The 16,313-nt window shown below is 35.1% G+C and overlaps 1 protein-coding gene across 1 annotated transcript; it reads right to left on the bottom strand.

Annotated features, from left to right (window-relative positions):
* Positions 1 to 3,365, bottom strand: LOC109008277 (protein WALLS ARE THIN 1-like). Its single transcript, XM_018988298.2, has 6 exons — positions 3,060 to 3,365; positions 2,905 to 2,967; positions 2,664 to 2,780; positions 2,131 to 2,536; positions 1,200 to 1,351; positions 1 to 502 (listed from the first exon to the last, which is right to left on the bottom strand). The coding sequence occupies exons 1-6, from the start codon at positions 3,278 to 3,280 to the stop codon at positions 310 to 312; spliced, it is 1,152 nt and encodes a 383-aa protein (XP_018843843.1). The 5' UTR covers positions 3,281 to 3,365; the 3' UTR covers positions 1 to 309.
* Between the last annotated feature and the right edge of the window lie 12,948 nt (positions 3,366 to 16,313).

Genomic DNA, 16,313 nt, shown 5'->3' on the forward strand with positions numbered 1-16,313 from the left:
TAAATCAAACCACAAATTAACATATAAAGCATAAGGATTCAGATTTCTTTTTTTAAAAAAAAAAACATACAAAGCATATGGGATTTCAGTCCCTGCGGCCCCTCAGGTGACAATGATCATCATGTTCATCCCCTTGACATGTCTTTTTTGAATAGTACTCTCTCTCTCACACAAAAGTCACTAAAAAAAGCTAAAAGAAAAAAGAAAAAAAATCATGCACGCCCAAGCTTTCTGATATAGGGTGGTACTTTTTCTTCTTTCTGCAGGCAAAGCTGTTGGTGAAAAAAAAAAGGTCTTGGAATTTTGGGGTCAAACATTCTCTGATGAGGATGGAAGGAGAGGCTGATTAAGGGATGACTTGATGTGGCTTGTTGCCCTGTTGTTCTCGTACTGATCCGGAGTGGGCTGAATCGCAAGTTTTTCCTGTGCAAACTTCCTTTCTTCGCTTTTCCCCCACAGGACTAGGTACAATCCCACTATGATCAACACTGCCCCAATTATCCTGTACATTTATACCCACAACAATTAACCAGCTTGCTAGCTAGCATGCATGTTCTCAGAGATAAAAGCAAAGAAAGTTGTTTTGCAGAAACATCCCTTCTCTTTCTTATGTTTCTATTTACTCCTTATGTTAATCTTTATATAATTTTCAGGCTACTTTCAGAATTGAATGGCACTGGAGATCAGGCTCCCTTCAAAAGTAAACCAATCTCATGGTACCCCCCACCCATTTTTGGGTATGGACATGGCTCCAAACAAGACATAACATAATTTGGTCATTTGTATCTGTCAAATGTGTATGCAGTCTAACATATACCAATCCGAATTTCCTTATATATTATGGATGTAATGCAATTATATATCTAAGGATATGCATGTGCGACCTTAGTAATGCCTGGACTGATGGGGGATCATGATACTGTACAATTTTTTTTATTCAAACACTTTCTATAATTCGGAGAAGATAGACACGACATGTGAATTTTTCTATGTTTGATGCTAGGTGGATGTTGCTCACGGACGTCATTTAATGGAATGGATTTTACATATTTGATCTATCTCTTTTCGAATTGTAAAAAATATGAAGTTAAGAAATTCTAAGATATCTCAATCCGGCATATGAGACTCTGACATGTATAGAACTAATTCCTGACATGTATCGAAGGGAGGTGATTATAGTATGAAGAGAAGGGACTTACCCTCCCAAGTAGAACTCTTCCCCCAAAGCAATGGAAGCCATAATAGCGACAACAAGAGTCTGAACAGGTTGATACACAGCCACGAAGACAGGGCCCCCTCTGTCAATGCACCATATCTGTACAGCGAAGGCCACCCCTGATGCCACCACTCCCTGCAATATTTCCACAAGAACTTTTCTTCTTCATTTCATTTTCAACACCCACCATCGCAGGCACATTATTGCACAACTACTTTTGTACCCTTTGACAACTTAAAAAAGCATAGTTTGAACATACACATACACGAAATAAAGTTGCCCAGGAAAAATAAAATAAAGCTAGAGGCTTTGCCTCGACTGAATTGGCGAGACGTTAACGTTTCAGCCACTGGTTTGGTTACATGCATGAACAAAGTTACCCTTTTTATCTTTCAACACATGAGTCCACCCTCTTGTGTCTTGTCTTGTCTTGACACGCAAAAGAGAAAGATTGTACACACCCATTTGCATACATATAAAGCTACTAAACGACACTCAAAAGAGAGATTGTTTGGAGTTTAGACTCGTGTTGGGGTTCAGTCCGAATCCTTATTGAAAATGTCACTTCCTTCCTTCTCTTTTTCCCCTTCTGGGCACAGTTTCTTCCTTTCTGATGAAACGCTAGCTTGAGAGTGGAATGAATAATGATATAGACATGAATTTTTTTATAATTCTTTTTAATATTCTATTAATTTTAAATAGAAAAAGGATATAAGTTTTTTTTTTTTTAAATCAATATTTATGATGAGATAAAATTATTGTAAAATATATCATTTTCTTTAGCCTTATTACTCTCTTTGACCGGTGATTGTGCTCAAGCTGCAAGTATGACTGCTTGACTGATACGAGATTTTCTTGACACGAGCTCGAAGATTAAGTAAGGAATAAAGGATGAATTGCGGGGAATCACTGACCGCATAGAGGATAGTGAAGAGCTCTCCACCAGAGTGAAACATCCAAGCCTGTACATCTCTCTCAAAGATCAAAGCAATCACCACAAACTGCAAGAGACCGAAAAAACACGTATAGGAGGTGACGGAGAGGCGAGCCGGGTACTTCTTAAGGACCGGCGCTTGCAGCACCAGCCACGCGGACCATGACAAGCAATGGCCAATGAGGTAGATGCAGCCCATGGTCCAGTTCTTCCCCGCTGCATCTCCTAGCGATACAAAAACTGGCGTTGTGCTGTGAAGTGTTTGTGCTGGGCTGTATACCGCTGGGCCTTTGTACAGTGTGATTACTGTGGCTCCGGCGACGCAGAATATAGTTCCGACCACCTTACCTATGCCGTCTTTCCGATCTAGTCGTACTTTCTCAATCCTGCACATTCGGGCAATGAACAAACAGATTAGTTATTTGGATGTATAACAAAAAACACGTGTTTGACCCACCAAAGCAATAAAAAAATGTTTCAAATAAAGAGACGGAGAAGGAGCGTTGAGCTTGCCGGAGTAAAGCTGCCATGAGAAAGGTAATGGCTGGGACGGAGTTTTGTATTGCTGATGCGAAAGTGGGAGTTGTGTTTTCCAAACCCAGCAAGTAGAATCCTTGATTTGCTGTTATTCTGTCGAGCAAAAAGAATGTGAAAAAAGCGACAATCTTTCAGTTTCGAGATAGTTTTGTGCTTAAACAACGAGGAGATTTGGGTGTTTTTTCTGTTAAGTTTTGTATATTCTGTGATCACATACCCAATTAGTGCGAGGATGAAGAACTGAAGGAGAAAATTCAGAGTGATTGCCGGCCTCTCCTTCCTGATCAAAGAATTAGAAACATTAGTTACTATGATCATTTAGATCAAGAAGCAAATGAAGGAAATGGTTACTAGTTATGACACCGTCCGTACTTCTCTAGAAAATAGGCAAAGGGGAGGAGCAAAAGCAAAGCGATAACGTTCCTATAGACAGGGAACACAAGTTTGCTAATGCCCATGTTGAGGGCGGCTCTGGAGACAACATGAAAGCCGGCATAGCCAAACTGCAAGGCCAGCATAGCCGCATGCAGCTGGAGTCTTTCAGGTATAGAGCACCACATTCTCTTTGCAGGGGCGGATCCGGTGTCAGCCATTGAAGCAGAAACAGAGAAACTAATTAAGACTTGGGAACTATAGAGGGAAGTGAAAAAAAGAAAGGGAAGTGTTGTGAGCTAGAAGAGTAGGAGATGGTGTAAATATAGTGGAAGTGAGTGAGAGGAAATGGTGCCAATGTGGAGGAATGTGGCCCACAGTGGCCCCCTAAAACGAGATTACTTCAACTGTTGCTAACCTTCAGATGTTTTTGGCTGTCTCCTCATTCTTCTCTTTTATGCCCTCTTTACTCAAATTAATACCGTCGAGGATTCTCGGATATCCTCACCTAAATTAGAGGCTTCCCATGTGTGCAAAACTTGATTCTTAATTTTAGAAAATTGCTCATTTATTTATTTATTTTTATATATTTTCCATTCTAGTTGTAATTACCATAGATGTATTCTTTGTATATACTCTGTAAGATTCTATAAATGGAAAACATTCACCACCCTCAAAGGTGTGGTGGTTTACAAAATATTCTCATGGTATCAAAAGACCTTCACCTGGATGAACCTCCCTTCAATCCCGATGACCTCTGATTCTTTTTCCTCTGCTCTTTCTTTCAACACCATGATTCACATGGTGACCATTAAGCCGTCGTCTTCCAATTACCTATTTTGGAAGAATCAACTTCTCCCCTTTCTTGAGAGCCAAGAGCTATTGGGTCACGTTGATGGCACAATTGTACCGCCACCACCCTTTTTTGACTTTGCTAACTCTTCTACACTTAATGACAAACACTTAGCGTGGAGAATGAAGGACCAGTGCATTCTCAGCTTGCTTCTTTCCTCCCTCACCAAATAAGCCATGGCTGAAGCTGTCGGACTCTTTACTTCTCGCGAGGTCTGGCTTGCCTTGGAGATTTCCTTCAGCCATCAATCCAAAGCTCGGGAGCTACACCTCAAGGACAACCTTCAACTAATGAAGTGTGGAACTTGTTTGGTTGCCGAATATTCTTGTGTATTTAAGGCCCTCTGTGACCAACTCCATGCCATCGGCCATCTCGATGATAGAACATATAAGGTATACTGGTTTCTCCGTGGTTTAGGGGCTAATTTTTCAACATTTTCAACAGCTCAAATGGCCCTTACTCATCTCCCAACGTTTGCGGACATTGTACCCAAGGCTAAAAGTTTTGAGATTTTTGAAAAATCTCTCGACTCCTCACGCCCATCTGCTGCCGCATTCACCATCACGAAAGGCTCTTCTCAAGACCGTTGGGGCTGTTCATCTCACAACCGGTGAAATCGTGGGGGCAGTAGCGGCCGCAACCACTCTGGATAGGGGCACGATAAGCATCACCATTACACTCATCGCTGTCAAATATGCAGGAATGAAGGACACACTGCTGATTGTTGCCATAACCGCTATGATTGTGCCGAGCCCTCTACTCAATTGGCCGAAGCTTTCACCAGCACATGCTCCATCTCTAGCAGTTTTGACTCTAACTGGTACCTTGACACAGGTGGTTCGGCACACATGACAACCGACTCTTCTCAATTGGACAAATCACAAAATTATATGGGCAATGATTGTGTAATAGTAAGGAACGGTGCCTCTCTCCCTATTACCCATACTGGTACAATTTCTCCTTCCCCAAATATCCAATTATTAGATGTTTTAGTTGTTTCCCATCTCACTAAAAATTTGTTATCTATTAGTAAGCTAATGTCTGATTTTCCTTTATCCATTACTTTCACTAATAATCTTTTTACTGTTTAGAATCGCAAAACAGGAAGGGTGGTGGCAACCGATAAAAGAGATGTGGTCTATGTGCTGGAGTGTGGAAATCCAGCTTTTCTTTCTATCCTTAGAAATAAATACTTGCATGCTTCATATGAGTTATGGCACGCACGACTTGGGCATGTAAATCGTTCTATTATTTCTTTACTTAATAAAAAGGGGCATTTTTTTGTTACATCTTTGCTGCCTACTCTATCGCTTTGTCCTACATGTCAGCTTGCTAAGAGTTATCGTTTGCCTTATTCTCATAATGAAAATAGATCCTCTCATGTGTTACATCTTATTCATTGCGATATTTGAGGCCCTTCTCCTGTTAAATCAAATTTGGATTTTGCCTATTATGTTTTATTTATTAATGATTATTCTCGTTTCATTAGGCTTTACCCTATGAAATTGAAATCTGATTTCTATAACATTTTTATTCAATTTAAAAATTTTGTGAAAAATCAATATTTAGATTAAATAAAAAATTTCCAAAGTGATGGAGGTGCTAAATTCACTAGCAATTACTTCCAAGCTCATCTACGTAACTCGGGTATTCACCATCAAATCTCTTGCCCATACACTCCCGCTCAAAATTGACGTGCTAAATGCAAACATCAACATGTGACTAAAATGAGACTTGCTCTCCTTTTTCATTCACATGTTTTTCCTCGTTTTTGGGTTGACGCCTTTAGCACTGCAACTTTTATCATTAACCATTGCCAACACCTCTTCTTGGAGGTATTTCACCTTTTGAGATTTTTTACGGTAAGTCTCCGAATTATGAAAATTTTCATCCTTTTGGTTGTCATGTCTATCCTTGTTTACATGATTACATGTCTAATAAATTTGCACCTCGTAGTATTTCTTGCATTTTCTTAGGCTACAGTCCATCTTACAAAGGTTTTTGTTGTCTTGATCTCATCACTTCTCGAATCTATATCACTAGACATGATAAATTTGATGAGTCCTATTTTTCCTTCCTAAACACTTCTCAAGCCTAACCCATCTCGTCCAACATTTTTAAATTTTTTAGAACCTAGTCTAGCCCATACACCATCTTTAGGCCCTCTGCTCCAAATCTGTTCTCCACCTATTACACGGCCGCGTTCTAGCCCATGTAATATATGTGCTGGTCCATTGGTTGAGTCTTTGCAGGTTCATGACTCTATTTCTCCAATAGACACTTCAGCACATGGGCTCCCCTCCTATTCAGGAATTCGGCCCATTACTTATGTAGCAACCCACGGAACCCCCTACAACGCATGCCCCATGCAAATCCTAGTCCCATTGAGCCCAGCGTTGGCCCTTCTGCTGCTGGTCCATCTACACTGCCTCCTGCCATTGCGGCATTTCCGTTGGGCTCCCACCCAATACTCACGAGACCCAAGGCCAGCATATTCAAGCCTTGTCATCCGGCCCATCTTAGCATTTTGGACTCTTCCGGACTTCTTCATGGTTTACTTACTACTATTGAGCCCAAATGTTTCAAGTCTGCTGCCAAGAATCCCGCTTGGCCTGTTGCCATGGATGACGAAGTCAAAACACTATGAAATAATCATACTTGAGATTTGATTCCTCGTCCTGACAATACCAACATTGTGGGATCTAAATGGATTTTTCAGACCAAATATTTATCCGATGTGTCCATTGAGCGTCTCAAAGTCCGTCTTGTTGCCAAGGGTTATACGTAGTTGCCTGGTCTCGACTACACTGACACCTTTAGTCATGTTGTCAAAGCTTCCACTATTCGTGTTGTGCTTTCTCTTGCCATAACCAACAAGTGGCCCCATCATCAATTAGATGTCAAGAATGCTTACCTCAGCGATATTCTTCATGAGATGTTTATATGGAGCAGCCTCCCGGGTATCTTGACCCTCGCTTTTCCAATCATGTCTGCAAATTACAAAAGACGTTCTATGGTCTAAAGCAAGCTCCCCGTGCTTGATTCTAGCGATTCAGTTCTTTTTTTGCTCAAACTTGGTTTTTATTACAGTCGTGCTGACACATCTATTTTTGTTTTTCATAGGATGCACGATATTATTTATTTACTTCTATATGTTGACAACATCATTATTACATGTAATAATTCGTCTCTCCTTATCTGCTTTACTTGCCATCTCAATTCCGAGTTTGCCAACAAGGACTTAGGTGCTCTGAGCTACTTCCTTGGTCTCGAGGCTTCACCTACTTCTGATGGACTCTTTGTCCGTCAGATCAAATATGCACGAGATATTCTTGGTCGGGCTCAACTTCTTGACAACAAACCAGTTCACACCCCATGGTTTTGTCCCAGCACTTGTTTGCCGATGGCTCCACTTTTTCAAACCCTACTCTTTATCGCTCTCTTGTTGGTGCACTGCAATACTTGACCATTACGCATCCTGATATTGACAATGCTATCAACTCTGTCCACCAATTTTTGCACGCCCCAACTAATGATCATTTTCATGCTGTCAAGCGCATCAATCGCTATGTCAAAAGAACGTTTCGTTAAGGCTTGACTTTTAGCCCGTCATCATCCACTGGAGTTATTGCATACTCTGACACTAATTGAGCAGGATGCCCTGATACTCGTCACTCCACCTCTGAGTACTTCATTTATCTTGGCGATAATTTAGTCTCCTGCAGTACCAAGAAGCAACCAATTGTCGCTCGTTCCAGCTGTGAATTATAGTTCGCGCTCTTGCTCTCACCGCTGCTGAGGTACTTTGGCTTACACATCTTCTCCGTGATCTCAAGGTTCCTCTTACACATCGACCTCTTCTCCTATGCGACAACAAAAGTGCAATTTTTTTGAGTCCCAATCTAGTTTCTCACAAGCAGACCAAACATATCGAGTTAGATTATCACTTTCTACCAGAACTCGTTGTCGTTGGCTCCATTCACACTCAGCATGTTCCTTCTCACTTGTAAATTGTCGATATCTTCACGAAGAGCATCTCTCAGCCTCTGTTTTACTTTTTTCACTCCAAGCTTTGCGTCTGACGTTCCAACCCAACATTAGAGGTTGTGTAAAACTTGACCCTTAATTCTAGAAGATTGCTCATTTATTTTTGTACATATTTTCCATTTTAGTTGTAATTACCATAGATGTATATTCCTTGTATACACTCTCCACGATTCTATAAATGGAAATCATTCACCACCCTTAAAGGTGTGGTGGTTTACAAAATATTCTCAAATACAAATTAAGTAACCTCATTATTCTTCATGAGGATTAATCATGGTCATTATTAGATTTTTTTTAAGGTTCATATTAAGTCATTGAGCATTTATTAAATTAATACATCTCCCCAACACATGCATGTTTGAGCATTGCATCCATAATGAACATTTACATATTTGATTTATTTGTTTTACTTTCCCGTCAGTTTTTGGCCCTCATTAAGAAGGAACGGTTATATTTTACTGCCAAAAAAATGTCTGAATTGAAAAAAAAAGCGTAAACTTGATCCTTCTAAATTCTCATTAACCAGTGCTGTTAATGGAGCCCTAGTTAACATAACCATTTTTTAAAAATTATTATAAATGCTAATAACCTTTCATTCCAATCTTACCAAATTAACATTCTCTCTTCCTTTTAAAGATTCAAGGTTAATTCAAATCATATCTTTACTTATCATAGATATTAAAATGAGATGTTATAAACTTATAATAGTCTTGTTAGTCGATTTCATTACGACACAATTCACGACTTATCACGGCTTAAAGACCCACACTTTTAGTATGTCTAAGCCAAAGTCACGTAAATATAGATTAATCAATGTTACAATTGAAATCTTTAAAATATTTATTGAAGATTACTTAACACAATATATATACTCATTCACCTCTATCATACTTTACACACAACATAAGACTGGTCATAAAGGACATCAAACAGTGAAAGTGACACAAAGAAGTATGGTGGGTCCGTACCTATATAAGGTCTTAATATCAAAATCTTAGTTTAATACCATTTTAATTATCTAAAGAAAGTTCAAATTATATCTAGATTCATATTTTAAATGATTAGTCAAGATTATAAATAAATAAATCATTATAAAATAAAATCCTATCCCCATAAAAAAACCAAAATGAAAATTTGCATATTTTCTTTGACATGCAATAATCATATTTTAGCACTCAGATATATATATGCAACTTAATGGGAAATCACAACTTGTCTGAAAGACAACCCCAATGGCAAGACGTGAATTAAGCTTGAAAAGGAGAGAACGATCGAGAGATCAAAAGTAGCTAGCTATTTATCGAACATGTATTAATGTTTTGTCACGATGCCATTAATGATGATGATAATTGATCAGGTCTATATATATATATATATAGGCTGAGGCTGAGCCGCCATTGATAAATATCATGTAGAGCGCACGAGGGATGGTGGTGGTGGGTTCCCCATGTCTTCTCATACCCCATGAAGATCGACCTTGATCGACCCCATCACATGAACCCCCACCTGACCTCACCCACACTGCGAATCCTAATTTACATGATTTATTGTATTTTTCTATCTGGAGTACTACACTATTATTTACAAATCCTGATCATCATGTAGTATTTTATTTCCTCAGGAACCCATAATGCATGCAGTATTTTATGATCTGTATATCAGTACTATATATATATATATATATATATATCACGTGAGATTTATAATAGAGTTTTACTATGTACAATCAAGTTTACGTACCAATCTGCGTATTAATGCTGTTGCCTTCATATTCTAACTACAAATTAACATTGTTTTCAATAAAATCTACTTTCTGACCAATCATATTTAATTTGTGCACGTATTAATACTTATAATCGCTTACAATTAGATTTTTCCTTTATAATATCTCTTTCTTTTCCTTCTTGGGGAACTTACTAGTAGTTCATGAAGTTGCTGATATAATATTACAAACTTTAAAATAGGGTAACTAGCCATGATGAACAGTACTTGGAAAGAATTTATACAATTAGTACTTATATAACCAAATTAAAGTCTTCCAGAACAAAATGGCCGTTAATTAATTCTTTTAATTTTTTTTGTAGACAAACAAGATTCAATCATCAAAAGGTTAAGATTATGAAACGGCCTTTTGATATTATAGAAAAAGTGTCGATAGTAAAAGAATGAAAAACGACGTTTATCATTCTTAATCACACTTAAAGATATGGTACAATATTTTAATTAAAAGATTTCATGTGTCAACCACTTAACATCATGTATTACATGGATAAATTGTGTGACCAAAGATGAAACAACTTAGGATGAATGACTAGCCTCGTTTGTTTTCGGAGATGAGATGGGATTAAAGTTAAAAAGTTGAATAAAATATTGTTAGAGTATATTTTTTAATATCATTTTTGTTTTGGGATTTGAAAAAGTTGAATTATTTATTTTATTTTGTATTGGAAGTTGGAAAAGTTGTAATGATTAGATGAGATGAGATGAGATATTTTTTCAAAACAAACTAGGCCTAAAAATGCTACATGCAGTCATAAAAAAATTATATATATATAAATAAATTCATAAATTGATATGATTTTATATGATATATTAGATTTATTTTACAATAAAAATAATTTTACAATCCAAATTTTCGTTTCTTTTTGTTATAAAAAAATATAGAAGGTACCTAATGTGTGCAAGATCATCATAATATACGATATTGTTGAATGGTTGATCCTCCTAGCCTTAATTTACAAACACCCTAATGAAGTGTTTCCACTAAGGTTTCCCACTCCTAAATCTTACTTAATTGTAGCCGTACTGCTCAGATATCAATCCACCGGCTTTAAGAAACACGATGCTCCCCCTCAATCGAGACATCCATCATTCTAAAATTCAAAAAAAGAGGCCCTGCCTAGGAACGACTCTAACATACACATTATCTTTGGAAGTCCTATCTGACAGCCTAACCTGCTTTGTAATGATTCTCAGACGTTTCACACCACAGAAAAAAAAAAAAAAAAAAAAAAAGGATGGGTTCCTTCTCGGAATTAGGAGACTGGCCTGCCTGCCTGCCTGCCTGGGGGAGTCTGGCTCGGCCTGCATGAACCGGTCGGACATGAACCCCTGACCAAGCTAGTTGTGATCTTACATAATTACATTTGCATGCTCAGGTTCTTTCTCATCTTTTTGGTCGCGTAAGTACTACAGGCCTGACAGCTTGTGTGCTTCTGAGTGTGCACCAGATCAGAATCTTGGACGCCATAATTATCTGGTCGAGCCGGCCTGGGTTTGAATAGCTCGTTTTTCGAATATATTGGCATTGGTATCGTGAAATTTATCTTTAAAATTTAATAAAAAATATATATTTTTTATAAATTCAAAATTTCCTTAACTATGATTTCACATCAGATTAATTATTTGATTAGTCATTTAATTTATTTTTTCATGTTTTACAATTATATTAACTATATATTAATTATTTATTTAATTTAATACTTAAATTATTATTTTTCAACTTAAATATATTATAGTTCACAATTAAAAAATAATAATTTAAATAAATAAAATAATAATTATAAAATGTGAACAATTCTTTAAATTTAGAGATAAACTTAAATACACTGTAGCTCAAAATTAAAGATTTTAATATATGCTGAATTTAATGCAATAATTTTAAACACATTCATCAAATTTTAAAGATGATACCCATTTAATAAATCCAATACCAATGTTAACATCTTATGTTTTGATGACCTTTCAAATTTCCTCACCAAAATGAGAAAGAGTACATTTCTTAATTTCGATCGATCCGGCACATAGTATTATAGAGTAGAAGAAAAAAGAAAATTATATATATATATATATATATAATATATCCCATAATAAGTGCGTTGAACATTTTTTTTTATATAAGAAGTGCTTTGAACTTAATTGAACCCTAATTCAAGAAAAAAATTATTTACAAATTTGTCTATTGACACATTATTAATGGAGTATTGCCACGTTCATCGAAAATACATTTCGAATAAACATTTCGAATAAGTTATTTTATTTTTTTATATATTTTTTGAATCATCATAAAAAATTTTTAAAAAAATAAAAAATTCACAATATTATTAAAAAATATTTTCTTAATCACTAAATAAAAAAAAAACCACTCAAGACACAAATTCAAATATATTTTCGAGATAAAAAATATTTCTCTTATTAATGTAAAGGACGGTCACATCAGTCATCATTAGCATAAAAAATATTTATGTTTTGACTTTTTTTAATTATTTTTAATGTATCTCATAATAATTAATTTATATGTAATTTGCAAGTAACAAGACAAATGTAACAGATCTGTATTATAAATAGGAGATATCTATTCTTTGTATGTACAGCTAAATTAATGTGTTTTTCATAAAGGAATTAGAACAAATATATTATAATGTGAATTCACTAGTCGTATTAATTATACGGAAGCTATGCGCACATATATATGGTGGGTGACACGCACCAACAACATTAATACATATTGTGTTGTTATTTTTTAATAAATAGAATTTTTGTAACGTTTCTTTTAATTATTACGGTGTCATTTGATATTGAGAAGGGTCTTTAAAGTACTGTTTTTATTCCGTTAATAATTTTAATGGTTGAAACGTTACTGTACGTTATAAGATTTATTGCTTGAACGTTATTTAGCCCACCTTTACTCTCTTAATTGCTATAACATTTTTTAATAGACTTTATACTGTTTGGTATCTTTATTATAGTTGTTGATAGGCCACTTGTGTTTTAATTCTTTTTTATTATTTCTACCCGTTAAGTCTTTTTACCTCCTGGGTCGACGTTTATTATCCATATGGTTTATATATGTTCATTTGGCCATTTGGTATGTATATATGTGAAAATTAAGAGAAAGTGAGATAAGAAAAATAAGTTTAATTTAGTGAGTATATATTTTTTAGAATATTTATAGATAAAAAAAATGTGTTCTTTTGAATGGAGCTTTGGGCTCAATCACTTGTATAGAGTAGGCTTGAGTCATACGACGATCAGTTGGACTGTTGTATCTTAGAAGAGTCAAGTCAAGAAAAATTCTGCTATATCGGTTAATTTGAGACTTTGTATATCGCAAAAGGCTTGAATCTCCTTAAAGAGAGCAAGAATTTTGTGTTTCAATTCAAACTGATTTCATTTGAATATTAATTTCGTTGTAATTTTTATTATATTATTGTATATTTTACCAATATATTGTTTTGGGGAGATATATCATGCATGGCCGGTGCATGGAACAGTGAGCACATCGGGTTGGCCGGGTGTGGGGTCAAAATTCGTATCAACAATTGGGCTCTTTTGTCTTAGCTAGGCCAGCACCGGTGCTAAGTACGCTCGATTGACAACCATGCACGTCCATGCATGGTGCAATATGCAAGCTAGCTCTGGTGATATCTTGATCTGGTTACCTAATTCTAGGAGGCGCCCGAGGACTAAAGGTTACGTGCCTATATAACCTTTTTGTTTAATTCATGACATTTGAACCATCTTGTTTGGGCAGCTAGAAAGCCATTTTCTCTTACCAACTCAAATAATTCTTGAGAATATTAGATGATGAAAAAGTCCCACATGCTGTTTGGCTCAACTATAAGTTTCCCCACACACATATTATATATATATATATATATATATATATATATATATATGATCATCAGTTGGTAAAGGAGGTTGGGAGCTTTTTCTTTTGAAAAATACTTTCTTCGTCTTAAGTTTTATTATTTCTAGTCACATGATCTATTATGTGACATACTTTTTTTTAATCATTGAGTCGATATTTCATATATGAAGTCACTTAAAATGTATTGCATTAATAAATATAATTTGATATGACAAAATTTAAGATAGAAAATTTGGGGGTTATTTTACTAATTTTTCAAAATCATTTTTATGTGGTTAGGGTACTATAATTAGCATGTTGGGGGTACCTTTTGGTGAAAAAAAAGAAGAAGCAAAACCTCATATGGGATAATCTTAACCATTTAACTTGAAATCAGTGGTTGGGATTTTTTTTAAATAAATAAGCAAATAAATTATGGGATTGATGATATATATATATATATATACATACACACACTCTTCAGCACAATTAAGAAGCTTGATATTAGTATGTATAATGATTAAAAAATGTTTCGTCAACAGTTGAAGAATAATAAGAAAGTTAAATATGAAATGAGAAATTTTTGTGAACTATATATATATATATATATATAATACTTAATAGCTAGGGATATTCTTATTTAGTTACCACGTAGCGCCATGCATAGAAGTAGTACTAGGCCATCAAAGTAATACATGATGGGCCTCTCATTAATGGCATATAATTATAACAAGCTTTAATTAATATTTAATAATAATGTTTTGAGTACTAGATTGTAATTATTATTATGCCTAGTTAATTAGGATGGGTTAAACATTGTTCAATGGCACGCCCTAACACGATGTAGCTCACTTTCGGAGCAACAAAGACACATCGTCATGTTTAATCAGCATGGGAAATTCATTTGGAATATCAGACATTTGATTTTGTGCTAATTATGTTAAATATCGCTTAGTCTCGAATATCTTTGATTTAGATGAATTTTATGGTTTATACTTCATAAGAAATTATATTTGCATGCGTGAACTGCACAAACACTGCACAATCTCTTTGAAAGTGAATAAATACAAAATTTACATAAAAAAAAATTAATTTTTTTAATAATTGACCACATTCTTTTTCAAAACGATTGCATGGCTCTTACGCACTTTACAATTGTACGTAACGCCATTAATTACTCAGGCATAGATGATTATGATGTTATATTAGGCATACTTGCAATAAACTATACGTAGTCTTTAGCCCGATTTCAAGTTATACTATTTTCAAATCGGTATATCATTTTTGTAAAATATCATTTAAAATAGATCATATATCAACTAATTTGATTGAAGATAATAAAATTCAAAATAAATAACAACATTTTCTATATATAAATCTGTTATTAACTGAATCGATGTTTCTAATGGATTTATTGGCCTTTTTGAAGTTCCCGTGACAAACAAATGAGAAAAAGTTGAGAAGCCTGCAACTAGAATTATCCTCTATGAAAAAGGCTATCTTCTCTTGTAAACTTTCAAAATACAGTACTGTAAATGAAAATAATATATATAGTAATGATTTGTATAAGTATCAAATAGATAAATTTCTAGCATTCTGTTTGTAAAAAAGTGAACCCACCATTAAAGTATATAGCAGTGATCACTGGCTAGCTAGGTCTATATATATATATGCATGCATGTTAGGTTTTCCATTTTAACAGAAAAAGTTATCATGCATGCTTTCTAATAAAGAAACCATATATACAAAGTGTTTTCTCCTTTGGAAAGATCTCTATATCTTTACGTGCGTTGGCTCCTTTCAAGATTTCACTTCCTACCGATAAACCTGGCCTGATCTCTATAATTTCTTTATTGCTTTTCCATATGTTTGGCTCTTTTCGGCCCCCACAGTGCGTACGTGATTCATTTCCTCCACCTTAATCGCACACTATACATGAAAAGAGAAAAAGGGAAAAAAATAAAAATAAAAATAAAAATCACCTCTGCTTTTTCCAAGAGATCTACATGTTGATCATGATTTGATTTGACTTGGATAGGTGCATGTAATTAATTTCATGAATTGCATGTGCAATGATCCTTAAAATAATGCATGATTTTTTTTCCCACTGATGCTTATGGCAGGTCGGTTTCCTTTCTTTTTGACTCAAAATCTTTCCTCATGATTTCGGCATTAATTCCTAGTCATCAAAATTGACTATATAGATATATATATATATATATATATATATATAATCGTCAGATCATTCTTATATAGTTTCTACAAGAATCTCCTCTTTTCCTGTGCTGTTAGAGTACTAGTAGAGGATTGTTATTTTTTGAGATCAACTAGTATTTGATCAATCTTATCAAGAGTCTTAACCTCTGGATTTGGAAAATCAATTTTAGGTCGACTTGATAGTAAGACAATCAAGGGTTGTTCAACAATTTTCAAATTTTTTATTGGCTGATCTTTGGGAGGAACCAAAGGATTTTCTATTTTGAAAACAGGATTCGAAGTAAAAATATGATTTTCAACTTTTTCTTCTATCCGATCTAACTGTTTTCCGATCATATAAAGAGTAAGATTTACAAAATTATTCTGGTGAATAACCTTTTTTGTTTCTTTTCAAATCTTGTCCTTCTCAATATCTCTGAAAACAGTTTCGGAGATTTTGAAAGGAGAAGCAGCTACTTCAGATCCTTTATAAGGAATAAGTATTGTCTCTAAAGGCGGATGACTAAAT

The sequence above is a fragment of the Juglans regia genome, chromosome 8 (genome assembly GCF_001411555.2).
Source record: "Juglans regia cultivar Chandler chromosome 8, Walnut 2.0, whole genome shotgun sequence".
In the NCBI taxonomy this organism is placed as follows: domain Eukaryota; kingdom Viridiplantae; phylum Streptophyta; class Magnoliopsida; order Fagales; family Juglandaceae; genus Juglans; species Juglans regia.